This window comes from Lissotriton helveticus, chromosome 4_1 (assembly GCF_964261635.1).
Source record: "Lissotriton helveticus chromosome 4_1, aLisHel1.1, whole genome shotgun sequence".
In the NCBI taxonomy this organism is placed as follows: domain Eukaryota; kingdom Metazoa; phylum Chordata; class Amphibia; order Caudata; family Salamandridae; genus Lissotriton; species Lissotriton helveticus.
This window is the reverse complement of record NC_136063.1, coordinates 580,796,925-580,812,893: the sequence shown is the minus strand read 5'-3', so window position 1 is coordinate 580,812,893 and position 15,969 is coordinate 580,796,925. Positions and strand designations below refer to the sequence as shown.

Here is a 15,969-nt window from a genome sequence, read left to right as displayed (position 1 = left end):
GCCCCGGGACTAGGCACGCTGATGGTCTGGTCTCTTATGCCCGCGAGGACTTGCTGACCCTCAACAATGGCCAGGGCTCCTTGCCCTGGGACTCACACAACCGGGGTCAGAGACTGGGGATATAAGCTAACCCTCCTCCCCTCTTAGACAATATTAACCAGCTGCCCCTTTGCTCTCACAACCGGCTGGAGCCTGGTTCACAGTCCCCACCTTTGTCTATATGTTATTTAAATACTCGTTCTATGGTCAAACACCAGCTGGACCTCTTTCTTTTGCTAGAAATGGACACTCCAGATATTTTGCTATTGACTGAGACCTGGTTGACCCCTGACTCGGCCCCAGATATAATCGCGGCTCTTCCGCCGAATTACAGTATTATCCATGCTGACCGTGGGCCGGGCAAACTGGGCGGGGGGGATGGGTCGCGGCTATATTCCGCTCCAATCTAAAAATCACTGCCCTGACCGGTCTGAATCTCCCAGATACCGAAAACTTAGTTCTAAAATTAGAAATCTCCCACGCAACAGTGGTGTGTGTTCTATTGTATAGACCCCCAATAAACATGCCGAATTTTCCTTTCAAGTTTAGTGAACTTATCGCCAATTTGGTCGTAGAACATGCCAGGATTCTCCTGATTGGGGATTTCAATTACTGGTTCGACGACCCGTTGGAGGGTCCTCACTCTCGTGAATTCACCGAGCTCCTTACCAACCTGAACTTTGCACAACATATGCGCTCACCCACTCACTGTAAGGGCCATGTGCTGGACCAGGTTTGGTCTAATTCCCCACTGGTCACAACACCCGGCATTACCCCATGTGTCTGGTCGGACCACTTTTTTCTTAGATTCAACCTCGTCCATACCCTCAAAAGAGCCACCGCCGTGACGGCAGGGGAGCATGCAAGGAAATGGACCTCTCTAGACAGACCAGAATTTCTACATACACTGGCTATGTCCATTCCATCTCACCATCCCGATATTAACACATCGGAAACCAATATCTCTGACTGGTTGCAAGCAGCTAGCGACATCCATGCCCCATTTAAAAGGGTCAAACTTGCCCGACGTGCGGATGCACAAAAAAGGTTCTCATCGGACCTCAAAGCTAAGAAACTGGCCTTGCGCCAACTCGAACGCTGTGGCGACGCAGCTATGCCCCTGATTTAAAATTCAGCTACACTAAGGCCAGGAAAGAGTATATGAAAAATGTCTTAGCCACTAAAGCTGCTTATTTCTCCTCCCGCATCATCAATTCTACAAACAGATCAAAAGATATTTTTGCTATTCTCAATGAGTTAACGACTCTTGACCACGTCCGTCCAAAAGCAGCCCCGTCTCAGACGCTCTGTGACTCCTTGAATCTTTTCTTCATTGAGAAAATTGCAATTATAAAAGCCACTATCCCACAAAATCTACACCCCTTTCCAGATGCCTCTATTAGGACTAACCATACTTGTGCACTAAATAGTTTTCCCCTCATCACCCCGACTCAATTTCAGGAGCTGCTGGTGAGAGTGAAATCCGGTGCCCCTTCGGATAAGTGCCCGCCCTACATTTTAAAAGACTGCCTCTCAGTTATCCCGGCCCCGGCATGTACTCTTCTAAATGACTCACTGACTTCCGGCGTGGTCCCCCTTGCATTTAAGGCAACAACGGTCATACCGCTTTCGAAAAAACCTGGGGTGGATCCTACCTGTAATGCAAACTATCGACCGATTTCCCTCCTGCCATTCTTGGCAAAGGTATTGGAGGCTCATGTAGCAAAATGCCTTTCCAACTTTATGGAAGAAGCTGAGTGCCTTGACCCACATCAGGCTGGATTCCGTCCCGCCCACTCGACAGAGGCAGTAGTAGTTTCGGTTCTCGACTCACTCCGTGACTGTGCAGACAAACGTTCCCCTCAGGCTTTGGTGCTCCTGGATCTGTCGGCCGCATTTGACACGGTCGATCACACCATCTTGATCGACCGTGTCACCAGGGCCGGCATCAGGGGCACGGCAGCCAGCTGGTTGAAGTCCTTCATTGAGGGCCGTACTCAGGCAGTCCGCATGGATGACCTGGTGGGCACCACTCAGACCATCACATGCGGTGTACCCCAGGGCATTTCCCTGTCACCTCACTTGTTCAATCTCTACATCTTTCCACTCATTCAGGCTCTTAGAGATAAACAGGTGACAGTGCTTAACTATGCGGACGACCTGCAACTACTTTTCACAATGGATAACTCTGATGCCTCCATATCTACCTTCCTATCCACCTTGAGGTTCATTCAAGCATGGATGGACCAAAACCATTTGAAGTTGAATCCAGGTAAAACGGAGCTGGTCCTCACAGGAGACAGTGCTAAATATTGGGGCCCGCACTACTGGCCATCAGAAATGGGCCAAGCACCAATCCCCTCTACATCTGCAAAAACATTGGGAGTCATTGTGAACAGTGACCTTTCTCTCAAAGCACAAGTAGGTCAGGTAGTCTCTAAGGGCTTCTTCCAACTTAGGAAAATTCGGAAGGTCCGCCGTCTTTTCACCCGGGAGTCCTTGATACAGGTGGTGATCGCCACTGTGATCTCCCATTTAGACTATGCGAACTCGATCTATCTGGGCCCGCCTCTGTACCTTCTGAAACGCCTTCAGATGGTGCAGAACCATGCGGCCAGACTGATTTTAAATCAGCCTAGATGGCAACCTGCCACCCCACTCCTTACAAAACTCCACTGGCTCCGTGTGGCTCAGCGCAGTACCTTCAAAGCAGGCTGCATGATTTTTTTATTTTTTTTTGAAAACTTTTTATTGATTTTAAAACAAGAAAACAAAAGAACAATAAAAAACAAGGCAGTGCATTAAAACATGTCATCACGTGGTCCGTGGGGGGGGTACATAGAGGAATCAAGCAGTAGTGCAATCAATAATTGGGGGGGGGGGAGGAGGGGGGGAAAGGAGACCAAAATACATACAAAACAGCTATGTTCCTGCGGAGGAAACGTCAGGTTGGGAGGAAGACAAATCAGCATCAAATTCCGACATTGGGGGAGTACATATATCTCCACGGTATGCGTTCCATTAGGTCCACACTTTCCCCCACGTGCCTGGTTTGCCACGGGAAACATATACAGTTTTTTCTCGAAACATGCACCAATCCATGTTTTGTGTCCATCCCAGAAGTGTCGGAGGCTTCTGAGCGCCCCACAATTGGGCAATATCACGCTTGGCTACCATGTTTCCCAAGGTCGCCCAGCGGAGCTGCGCTCGATTGTAGTCATTCGGCTCCCAGACATTCAACAAGCATCTTCTCGCTTCAGGCATTAAGCGCACTCCCGTGACCTCACTCATTACTTCATGCACGCGGTTCCAATAACGTATCACAGCAGGGCATTCCCAGATAATATGAAGGAACGTAGCCACCATACCGCATCCACGCCTGCACAAGCCATCCATCGAAAATCCCATACGAACCAGACGTGGGCCGGTCACATACACCCTATGCAGAATTTTCAGTTGGACGAACCGAAGACGTGCCGGGATAGCTACTTCCTTCGGGGAAGAAATAGCGGACTGCAAGTCCTCATCATCGAGTTCCAGACCATCTCCGGTCCACAACCCTCGAAGACTATCTAGTAGATCAGTCCTGGTATTGATCAACTTTTTATAAATTAGCGAGATCGTGCTATCAGGAACGTGACCATCCAGAATTGGCTGCATGATTTTTAAAGCCCTACACTGTAAATATCCCAAATTCATCGAGAGACTTATCATAAAGTATGCCCCTGTTAGACATCTGCGCTCGGCCAATCAAGGCTTCCTTCAGATACCATCTTTTAAGCGCAAATGCACGGGCGGATGCAGATTCGGATCACTGGCCCCACGGCTGTGGAACACCTTCCCCTTGGACATCCGGCACTGCCCTGACCTTCTGTCATTTAGGAAAGCTTAAAGACCTGGCTTTTCCAGCAAGCATTCCAATAAATCTCGGTCGCCTGTTTCCCTGGTCATATCCTCTATCACTGACAGCGCCAAGAAACCAATTGGTGTTAGTGCGCTTAAGAAATTTCTTTTAACATAACATAACATATTATACACTAGGAAACAATCGCTCCAATTGCAACTCTGGGAGGATCTAAGGGAGGCGGCGGAGAATAGAGATCTCACAGCATTTTGGAAAATTATTAATAAACCGTGTTTTCAGGATACAAACGCCCCCGAGATATGTAATACAATTCTCCCAGGGCAATGGCACACTTATTTTAAAGACCTGTATAACCACACAGGTGTGTCCAACGAGGTCACTGAGCCAGGCAACCAGTGGGTTGCCAAGCCAGAATTTAGACTGGAAGAAAATGTAGGGGCAATACAGGGCCTATCTAAAAACAAGGCCCCAGGTCCGGATGGAATACCACCTGATCTATACTTAAGTAAGGTGGAACTATGGGGCCCCATATTAACAAGGGTTTTGAACGCAGCAGTAGAGACGGGCCTCCCACGCTCATGGTCAACAGCAGTAATAGTGCCCATATTCAAAAAAGGGAATAGGGGCGACCCTCAATGTTATCGCCCGATATCCTTAATCGATGTAACTGCGAAGGTACTAGGACGTGTGGTGCTGAATTGCCTGAAGGTTTGGGCTGACACAAATAATATTATCACTGAGACTCAATATGGGTTCAGTGAAGGAAGGTCCACGACGGATCAGTGCCTAAATCTTTACCTTTTGGTTGCCAAGTACACAATAGCAAGTAACGAGGCAGTGTACCTGGGGTTTATGGACTTATCTGCCGCCTTCGACCATGTCAACAGAGAAAAATTGTGGGCCCTGATGATAAAGCTAGGGGTCGAACCTGACCTGGTGAATATATTAAAAGCCCTGCACTGGAATACAACAGCTAAAGTGCGGTTTAGTGCAGAAGGAGATTGTACATTGCCTTTCCCGTGTAACAGCGGGGTTAGGCAAGGTTGCATTTTAGCCCCCTTTTTGTTTTCCTTATACATTAATAATCTGGATATGGAATTAGGCAAACTAAGAGCGGACTCCCCCAGATAGGTTCTCGCCCTGTTCCCATTCTGCTGTACGCCGACGATGCGGTGCTGTTAGCCTGCACCCCATTGGCCCTGCAGAAGCTGATTGATGGGTTTGTCAGTTTCATGGCCTCACTTGATTTACATGCAAATTTGGATAAATCCTATGTAATGGTAGCAGGGGCCAAAGCCTGTACGAATTTTACGTACAGGATAGGCACTCATAAAATAGACCAGGTTCAGTCTTTTACTTATCTGGGCTTATTGTTTGACGGGCTATTAAACTTTAACTGTTAGTTGAAAAACACTGCTCTAAATTGGTGGCTGCAACAGGGGCGATAATGAATTATGGGCGGAGGCTGGGACGGTGGTCGCCCGAACAAGTGATGAATCTCTATAGATCAATCTGTTGCTCTAAACTGACTTATGAGGCAGAAGTATGGGGGTTCGTGACCACTAAAAAGATACAAGTGGAAGAAAACAAATACCTCAGAAAGGTATTGAAAACCCCGCAGAGTACATCGGCCCTTATCGCACATGAGGAATTAGGGGCTGAGTTCATTGAAGATTTAATAAGGATTAGACCGCTCTTAGCCTGGGTGAAGATTTGGATCAATGGGGAGGCAGCTCTTAGCAGGCAAATTATTGCCTGAAAAGGGATAAGGGGATGAATATCCCCTGGCTTAGATACGTAAAGACCACACTGGAGGGCATGGGCTGTCTGAACCTTTTTGTCAACCCTGAAAAAATTACTACCTTTGACAAAACGAGAGTGAAAAAGATATTTAGGGAACAGGCTGTTGCACACAGGGCGGTTAGAGAAGAATCAAAAGTTACAGTCTGGGCCTATAGAGCACTAAAACAGAAGTGGGGTTGGAACCCTATTTAGCACTATTTTATAATGCCCAAGAAAGATTTTATATGACGCGTTTTAGGCTCAACCTTTTACATCTCATCCTGGCTAATCCAGCAGGTTTTACACACACGGTTGAGCAGAAGGGTACCTGCGGCTGCGACAATAGGTCTCCGCAGGATACCCTTCATTTTGTATTGTTATGTTCTTTTTATTTTGTACCTAGGCGTAAGTTTTTAGTGGGTATTTTAAAACAGTCAAAGTTTAAATGTGCTAAGTTGGCACTGCTGTTTTTGCAAAGGGCCAATGATCCCCACACGCTATTTTGTATAATGAATTTTAGCAGGATTGCTGTAAGGTTGAGAATCTCAAGGGGACAGAGTTGATATCTGTATAAACTGTATAATTATGGGGTTTCTGATTGTATTTTTAATGAATGTATTGTTTTTATGCACTTTTATGGTATAAAGATTTATTGAAAATTGAAATTGAACTACTCGAGTAAATACTAACCATATTTTCCTATCGAATTTGTGTGCCCTCACTTGAACTTTTACTTGCATGCTACGTCAGCTAACATAGCTGTATCTTCAAAACTCACTTGGTTAATCACAAAGGTACGGTTTTGTCTGAAATCCATGTTGTAGCCAAACATTCTCCAAATGTATCGTTTTGAAGTTAAATCAGCAGATGTTTAAGGAAAACTATTTTTTGTTCTCATTCTGTGGCTAGCAGGACTTAACTTGCAAGGCATATTGCCGCTGCCCTCTGAGGCATTACATTTGTCATAGGGCCTGAGTCACAAAGCTATACTTCAAAAAGTAAAAACGTGCTCCTATAAATTTCATATGAATTTTGAATTAGATTTCCGATTTCTTTGTGGATACATAGGTATCCCGTGTAGTATCATGATAGTCTCTAATATACATACATTTCTTAGAATATTGCTTGGTAGAATAAGTTAGGCTAAAACGTGTTTAAATATTTTTTAATACCCCATAGGGAATTCTTTTTTACCTCTAGAGAACCCCTTTCTCCTGCACACTCTAAAAATGGGGTTGTTCCAGGAACTGTTCAACCATACTTGCACGAGTGGGGTGTGTGTGTGTGTAGTTTTAGGTGGGTAACTGTATTAGAAGAGGCCTTAGAATGTTTGTGAATGCCTACAGTTTTGAAACTTTGTGTTGTGACTTGGTATCTCGTTGATGCATGGGCTGATTAGGCATGTTGTATATTGTAAAGTGTGGATGCTGTGATGATGCTTGGAATGTTGGTGTCTTTGCTAGGTAAAGCCTGTAAGTAGATTACAGTTTGGGGGAGAACTGAGTCTTACCAAGATCTTTCAGGCTGTGGCTGTAACCTAAGGCCTAACATGAAATAAAAGCGTACCGCCCTACCTGAAAGGCTCCAGACTCTTGTATGAAGACCCTGCTCTACAGCGACTACACTTTATAACTGTTTATGATGCTTACTATAGGAAAGAATAAATCCACAAAAAGAAGCGTTGCGCTTGACGAGTAGTTTATTACATGTTGTAAGCTCAGAGTCTCAGTATGAATGCTGTTACAGTCCCCCCAACAGATAACTCTCCAAAGGTTCCATACGTTTGAAAGATGCCACATATCAGGAACACTGGACATAGAGCCAGATAGTCACGAGCAAAGACAGCGATCGCACTTGTGACGATTGCGCTCCAGGCACACAACACTTACAGTGGCCATCCAACCCTAAATGTCAAGAGTGGCAGTCCTCTGTACTGTGTCAAGTGCACTTTCATTCCAAAATTCCTTTTATTTGGGTTTTTTGAGTCTGTATTTGGAATATAGAATATCAACATGTTGTTTTTTGCTGATTTTAGTTACACTTAGGTGTGAAAAATGTTTGTGAAGCGCTTCCCAAGTTACAAATTACTCCGGTGATGATTTTTAGTTAGCTGCTCTTTCATTGGATGGGAGGAGGGCCAAGGCGCCCTATATACGTGCAGTGTGGTTTTTACTGCATAATCAAGTTTCATTTATATGTACTTAGCGTCATTTCTTGGAATAGACTCACTGGAGCATTTTCACTTCGGATGTCTGGACTACTGTACCTTGAATGCCCCCTGGAAATTCCCCAAAGGTACCAGTGAACATCCATATTTTAAAGTGTTTTATTCTTGGACTTAGTATTTACAGGTACATAAAGATGGCTATATACCAAATCAAAGGTCACTCAACCATGAATTTCCTTTACGTTTTTTTGTTTCCTCCAGCATACTATTCTAGAAAACGTGATCATAGAATCAATATCAGCAGATTAACTCTAAAGTAGAGTAGTCCGTAGTATAGGCGAGAGCAAGGTAATGCAGGCCTAACTTGGAAGAGTAGAAAGGCCCTTCCAGCAAAGATATCTATCCATAAGATACAAACCGAAAACTGATTTAAATAAAATGTGTGGTCATTATTCAGTTGCTGTACTTTAAATGTCAACAGTGGTTTTTTTTCTCCATTTTTAACTTCATGTCATTTAATAGAAGGCATACTGGAAATGCTGCTTGTCTGGTAGGGTTTGTATATTAGAGAGTGGACAAGTACAAATTTCACTGCCATTGAGCTGATGTGAAAGACTGTCCCAGTGAGCAAGATGGTTCTCACTGAACATGCGGCTCTATAGTGAGCAGTGGTGTAACTTCTCAGCAGCCCCAATCGACCATAACACCCAGAGTGATTGCAGCAGTACCCACTTCCAGTCTTTGTGTACAGTGTCTCAATTTCAGGGTTGGACAATAAGTAAAAGCTATAAAAACAAAACATAAAATGACTGCCCTGCAACTGACAATGGTAAAGTGGTGAGAAGATCAAACTTGAAGGAGAGGGTTGGCAAAACATTGCTAAACACTTTGCATTATCCTTGTGAGTGGAGAGAAATATATATATATTTCAAATTAATACAAGTGGCTCTACTTAAAAACCGCTTGAAGCATACATAGGAAACGCTTTTAGGTCTCGCCTAGCGTTGCAGTGCATGTGTTTCTCATTCGGCGAGACATATAGTGAGAGAGGAGATTTCAGAAGGGAACTTGAAGCCCTGCCCATCCTTTTCATTGGGTTGCATCAGCGTTTATGCTAAACGCTGGCTTCCCTTTGAAAAGGATGCTTTTTGGGCACTGCCCTATCTCCCTTTTGGACAACCCATCCAGACTGGATTGTCAGCTTCACGGCTGTCGTGAAGCAATTTCTTCTCAGTATGGGCCCATCTGTTTCTAATTAGCTTACGTTTCCTGCTCCTTTGCCACTTCAGCTACCAGTTCCTTCCTGGAGCACGTGTGGCTCTCGGACAGGGCGAGGGCTGGCGGCACCACAACCCCCCTTTGCGCCCAGGTGACATACTGGAGCAGGAGCTGAGCATGGCTTCGAGGTCCGCCTCAAACGCATGATCCCGGCCTGTGCCGTCCTAGTGCAATGTTTGAATCTGCCCCATGAAAGGATGCGGCTGGCTTGTTTTGCCATTCCTTGTTTGGCTGTAGAAAGATTTTGAAGCTCAAAATATCCAAACTTGGAAGTCTGTTTCCAATGGAAGCTGTTGTCTTTGCCGTATGTGAGTTTCTTGATTATGTGACAAAACCATAATGAGGTAATTAGATATGTTAACATTTTATGTTCTAGGTTTTAACAGACCATGGGAGAAGATCTAGATCGCTTTATAGAAGAGCAAAAGTTTAAATTGGCACAAGATAAAGCTACACTGGACAAAGGCTCACCTTATATAGAAGTACGGGTAAGAACCATAAACTTTAGACTGACTGTTTTTAATTTCTTCCTCTCACCCTGAATATTGAAAATTGTTGAGAGACTCACTCATCAGTTATGTTCTTCTAAAAACTGCAGAAAAAAATCACCTATTAGAATGTACATTTTTCGTTTTTAAGTAATTAACATATTAGAACACTGTTGCAAGCAAGCACATTTAGAAAAATGATGCATGGAGTGCTTGAAATTAGAGAGTGGTAACTCGGGGCCACTTTCCAGTTCATTGTTTTTGCTCGTTTTTTCACTTCAGACTGAAAGCTCCATAAGTAAATGTGCTAAAACTTCGCGCCAGATGAGACCGACCAGCCCCAAACTTCTAAGGCCAGGACCCCTCTGCAAGCAAACTCAAGCAACCAGAAGCATTTTCTAGTTTTGTTGATCTTTTACCGTGAGGTGCGACTTGAGTCGTACAGAAAAGAGATTACAATACCCACGTCTGAGCATACCCTGCACTCGGGGCACATCACTGAGAAAAACAAAAAAGTGATGGATGCAGTGCTTGAAAATGCCAATACAAACTAGTACAAAACGTATGAAAATCAGTCTTAGACCTGTTTTAACAGGGATCGTCCATCTTAAAACTGTTATACTCTATCCCCTCTGCAAGAGAACACAAGCAACCCCAGATCTTTCGACCTTGTTGTGCTTCATCGTTTAGTTTCAGCATCAGGCCCCTGCCAATGCAAGCACTTGGAGTAGTCATTTGCAATCGGGAACACTTAACTCTTTTGGTTAAAAAGTAATGGTAAGAAAGTGGACAATCCCTGATCAAAGCTTCATCAAAAAAATGAATAAGTGGTGAAAAAACTACCACCATGGGCCACATGACCTTCACAGTGAAGCGCTTGTATCTGTAGCGCCTGTAAATTAAGTGGAGTTGCCCCCCATCGCAGCCACCATACATACTAAATCTGCAGTGGCCGGTTTCTAGGATCCAGAGGTCCTTTGATTTGCTTTCCAGTAGTCCTTTTATTCAGATATTCACCTCTGTCCTTAAAGTATGATTTTTCTCAGTTTTTCCCTCCACCTCCTTGTCAGTCTCATATTTGGATACTGGGAATGGCACAAAATTGAACTCTGTAAGGAGGATTGTCCAATGCATGAGGTTTAAAGCGGAGTTTCCAGAGCCTCATTGTTCAGTTGACCTTCTCAAAGCACTTTTCCATTATTAATGTACAATCTGGCCTCCCAGTCTAATTTCAAAAGAGGTGTAATTTTGTCTTTACACTATGCCTCTCCTACAAACCGAAACGCTTTGTTTTTGTTGTACAGTTGCATCTGCTTATTCAGATTACAAAACCAGTGCAACAACTGTGCATTTGAGGGGCACCTTTTTCCTATTGGAGGACTACTGATTAATTCTAATAAATAGTCCTTGTGTCACGTGTACCTTAATGTAAAAAAACATGGTTTCCTTTCCAGAGCACGGCTGCAGAGACTCCGACTGAGGCCAACATAAGAATGTTGTCCATGGCCAAAGAGAATATTTCGCCAAATATTCAGTACGGCGGCGAAGTCAAGCAAACAACCTATGGTTCAGGTGTGTACAACTATCACTTCTGCTTTTACCTGCAGCTTTGTTAATTCAGTACTGTGTCTGTTAATTGGTCTGCTGGCACTGCAATACTTAAAATGCAAGGAAAGTGTAACCCAGTGTCTAAAGCAATTCACAAAAAATAAAGCACAAGGAAAACATGGAATGATTTTGTTGTTAGCTGAAAGATTCAATTAAGAAAAATCATGTGCAGCAATTTATTTGTTGAGGGTAACCATTAATCGGGTTCCTGTCAAGTGGTTTGGGCACTATTTATTTATGTGATGAGCTGGCTAGACCCCGAGGTATCAGAGCGCTTTACATGAGGATTAAACAGTCTTACAAAGTTAAATCAGTTACAAGAGCTAGGCATAGAAAAAGGAAATTACATTACTTGGGTATTTAATAACATAGTAAACAAGTTCAATGGTGTACAGAGCATAATGAAGGGGATAGAATGCAGCAGACCAGGCAAGGGTTGAAGCACAACAGGGGATACCAGGAAGTCAGAGTCAGCAAGCCGGTGGGGTTATTCATGACCGACCACAACCAGAGCCCGAGTCCCTCGCTGCGTCGGATTGTAATTTGAGCAGGAGCGGGTCTGAGGGAGGGGGCGAAAAGGTGCCTCACCATGATCCACAAGAGGAGAGCGGTGAAAGGTGATTCAAGAGGGGGTCGGGTTGGGGCATGGGTAAGTCCGGTGGAATAAAGGCGCTGACCAGTGGGGTACATCAGTCTGGGAGGATGGGGGATCCAGCAAAGGATGGAGTAAGTCTGGTGGTCGTCGATCCCTCTCACGTCAATAAGGTCAGGGGAAAGTCAGCAAGGTGAGCCCAGGCAGCGGCCCCGGAAGACGAAGGGAGCTTCGGGGTCAGGAGGGTGCGTCGACACCAGGAAGGGAAAACAAAATCAGCAGTACAGGCAGCCGACCAGGCCCTCAAAAAGGTTGCTCAGTCAGGGGAAGACATGAGCCATGCATGGTCCCTGCCGCAGCCCTGGAAAAGGCACAGCAGGTCACCAGGCCACCTCAGCCCAGGTCCAGAAGGCAGGCAACAGCCAGGAAGGGTGATCCCCAGTCACCACAACATGCAAACACCAATGCAGCCCAGCCTGGCTTCGACCACGATGAAAGGGATCAGCAATCAGCTGACTCACAAGGTCCACCCAATGTTGGGGAGGGTCATCACTGCTGCACCGCCACCAGCAGACTCACGGGGTCCACCGGATGACTGGGAGTCTCACAGATTCTACGCCTCCACTGGCCATCCAGGGAGGAGGGGGGAGAAAAGAATACACATCGGAGAGACGAGCAAGAACAGTGCCCGATGTACGGCTGGGTAGGTGACGGCTGCGGCGGGGACCGAAGCAAATTCTCCTCTATAGCTCTCTGGGCAGCTCCACCGGACATCAGCCATGTTGCTCGGGGCTCCGTGTACAGCACCTCGATCAAGTTTCGTTCGAAGATCTTGAGCCAGATGCGGGGGACTTGGAGAGACGTGGACCGTAGTGAAACGTGATCCCAGGTAAGTAAGAGGTTCCAAAGGGGGGGTAGAATATCCGGGGATTTGAGCCAAAAAGGCTATCCCAAGCCGGGAGCTCCCGGCGAAGCTCCTCACCTGTCGGCCATCTTGCACAATGCACTATTGTTATCCGTAGCCTTTAGTAACTGTCGTGATTTTTTGAGCACTGGGCGCCTAATTCAGAAAGGTAATTTTACCCTTTTGAGTGAGTTTACACTTTTGAGTAAGTTTGCTACTTTTTACTATTCACAAACTTGGAGATCTCTCTATGGTAAAGTATAGGGAAAAGTTTAATTAAAGTATATAACAAAAAAAATCTTACCAATATTTTTATGTTAAATATAAAAGTAAATTTATTTTGTACTTTTAGTTTAAATGTAGAGCAAAGTAAAAAAAAAAAGAAAACTACAGCGCTATTAATTTTAAATTTGAACATTAATTGGAATATATGACATTAAAATTATTTTCACGAGTTCAAATTAATTTTATATACATTTTTTTATAAATATTATTGGTTTTGGCAAAAATTCACAAATTAAACCAAAATAATATGTATGTAAACAGTGCTCCTCATTCTCTGCTGCCCACCACGTTTCAAACCACATTACAAAGCATAGCTCCCATCCTAGAGGACAACGCATAGTAGTCCCACCATTTACCGTAAATCTTAAAGAATTTATGTGGACTTCTCGGGCCAGTATAAATACGTTCCTCCTGCTTGACATTCTAGTCCATGCCAGCACGCCACAGCAACAACTTCAGCGGGTCTTGCCTTTTCCAGAATTGTGCTACATCTCTTTTGGCGACCAGAGCCCCCAACCTAACCAGTGTCCTATCTCGCCGTGTCCGCCCCCAAAGTCATCCATTATCCTCAGCAGGACCACATTTGGATTCAATACAATTGATTTATCTTGGATCGCTGAGAGGGCGATACTAATTTATCCAGTAACCTGTAATCTTCAGACATTGCCATACCATATGAAAAAAGTCTGCCTTCCGAGACTGGCAGCGAGCTCACCTGGGGTCTGAAAGGATGCCTACAAATCCTGGTCGCTGGGGAGTCATGTAGGTCTGGTGGAGGTAGTAGAGCTGGACCAGGCGTAAACATGCAGATATCGCTAGTTTCCTAGGGGCATTACATGCCTCCCACCATTCAACTTCTTCCAATTCCCCGAGACATCCCTCCCACCTCTGTCATAGCGGATCCATGGTCTCCTGGGCATTACGTATATGGGCGCAGTATATCCGGGAGACCCCTCCGCGTCCCAATCTCCCATCTGTAATCGCGCCTCAAAGGCCTAAGTCTGGGAGCTCTTGTAGGCGAACATCATAACACCCCAGGGCATAACAAACCTGTAAATATTTGTGAAACTAGGCGCAGGAGAGAGTAAACGGAGTCTGGAGGTCAGTGAATGAGTACATGGCAGAGCCATGCCATATGTCTCCATGCACAGTAATCCAGATCCCTCCAATCGTGCCTCCTGCTACAGCCAATGTCCCTTCCAAAGAGGAGTCTGCACAGTCAGACGTTTATCCCAGCCCGTAAAGTGCATCATCCTGCCTCCTTCAAAAGGATCGCCCTAGTAACCTCCTAGAGGCTAAGGGTGAGCGGTCAACCACATCAGTAATCCATCACCCGGTCAAGATTGTCTGCACAGTTCCAGTTGATATGCCGAATCATCCCAGCTGCCTGTCAGCCAATCATTTATTACTAAAAAGGTAGGCTGCCCAGTAGTAGATACTGCTGTCCACCATCCCAACACCTCCATCATAGACTGACCGGCGACATTTAGCCTGGGCAATGCGTGGAGGAAGGCCTCTCCAAAGAAATGACTGAAACAATGCTGCCTCCTCATTAAACCACGTATTAGGAAGGTGGAGTGGGTAACATTGCAGGATATATAGAAACTGGGGTAGAATAGAAGCTTGATTAGTGCGACTCTGCACAAAAGGTTAAGGAGGAGATGTTGCCTCACCGCCAGGCTGGTTCTAGTTCCCTGCATGACGGGTGAAAGGTTGAGGGCACGTGTGAGGTCCAGCATAGTCGATATGTGCATACCCCGATATTTAAAGCTGAGGCGGCAAACAGGGATACCCTTTTACCAGTCAGTCAGTCAAAATGGACTTCATTCGGCCAAAGTGATAAAAGCACAGTGTATAGTAAAAACATGGTTTAAAATATCAGATAAATATAATACAGATTCAAAAACACATCTTATCTAAAAATCATAAAAAATTGCTATTATACATATGACTAGATTCTAATTTATAGCCCATGACAAGAGATCGAATTCATAACAAAATAACTAGATTTAATGAATTTGTTTACATAAGAGAATACATTATTTCCAAAATTCTAATTGCGCACAGTTAAATCCGTTAAGCTTCATATCTCCTAATATGATAAGCTGATTTGATGAAAATAAGAACCACAAAAGGAATTATAAAAAGGTCCTAGGGACTGCAGGAAAATTAACCCTTCCTTATGATGTTTCACATTAGCCTTATGCAACAGCAGCACCAAAAAGCGACGTCTTGGCTCTTTGTAGAAATGCCTGAACAAAGTTAAATGAGCACAAAAGGATACATCTCGATTCCAGGCCCTCGATAATGGGAAGGCAAGTTTTCCAGATTTAATTATTTAAAGCGCCTTTTTTCTTCTGAGATGGCTAACCAGGAGAAGAAAGGTCTATTTAGAGCTTGTGCCACCTGCTCTAAGAAAAGGCTTTATACAGATGATCCCCATAAAGACTGCATATATACTGCCTTTATCCAGACCATCAAGCGAAGGATTGTAAGGTATGACGCACCTTCTCCAATAAAACCTTGAGGGATCGGGAAGTAAGGCTTCTACTTTGGCACCAGAAGGTGAAGGCCAGGAAGGAGATCCTCTCAAGTGATAGTAAGGAGGAGTCTGCCTCATCCAGGAAATCTCAGAAAAGGAATAGATCGCTTCAGGCCAATACCTCAGGTGAGAGATCTGAGAAGGCCCCTAAAAAGACCACACCAGGGTCTTCGGGGCTCAGTCCCTCAAAATCTCCTTCAGGTAGAGCTAAGGGGAAAAAGGGTCATGCTTCAGAGGTAAAACAGAAAAAGAAAACTGCCTCAGAGCCCTCAAAATCTCCTCCCAGAGTCAAAATTACCACCAAGAAGTCATCTTCTACACCTTCTGAGGAGAAGGAGAAAAGATCTGCGTCGTCGACAAGGAAAATCACATCATCGTCGACGAAGATGGCGTCGTCATCGACGAAGCCTGAGGTAAAA

At 44.8% G+C, this 15,969-nt stretch overlaps 1 protein-coding gene across 7 annotated transcripts in view; it reads left to right on the top strand.

The window, feature by feature from the left end:
- Positions 1–15,969, top strand: part of CSPP1 (centrosome and spindle pole associated protein 1) — a 1,229,219-nt gene that overhangs the window by 19,038 nt on the left and 1,194,212 nt on the right. For 5 of the 7 annotated variants that reach the window (XM_078687197.1, XM_078687198.1, XM_078687196.1 and 2 more), the window contains exons 2-3: positions 9,508–9,619; positions 11,074–11,191. In XM_078687197.1, coding sequence (XP_078543323.1) covers positions 9,521–9,619; positions 11,074–11,191 — 217 coding nt within the window. In that variant the 5' untranslated portion in view covers positions 9,508–9,520. The remainder of the gene's footprint in view (positions 1–9,507; positions 9,620–11,073; positions 11,192–15,969) is intronic. The other 2 variants (XM_078687199.1, XM_078687195.1) reach the window with 1 other exon arrangement.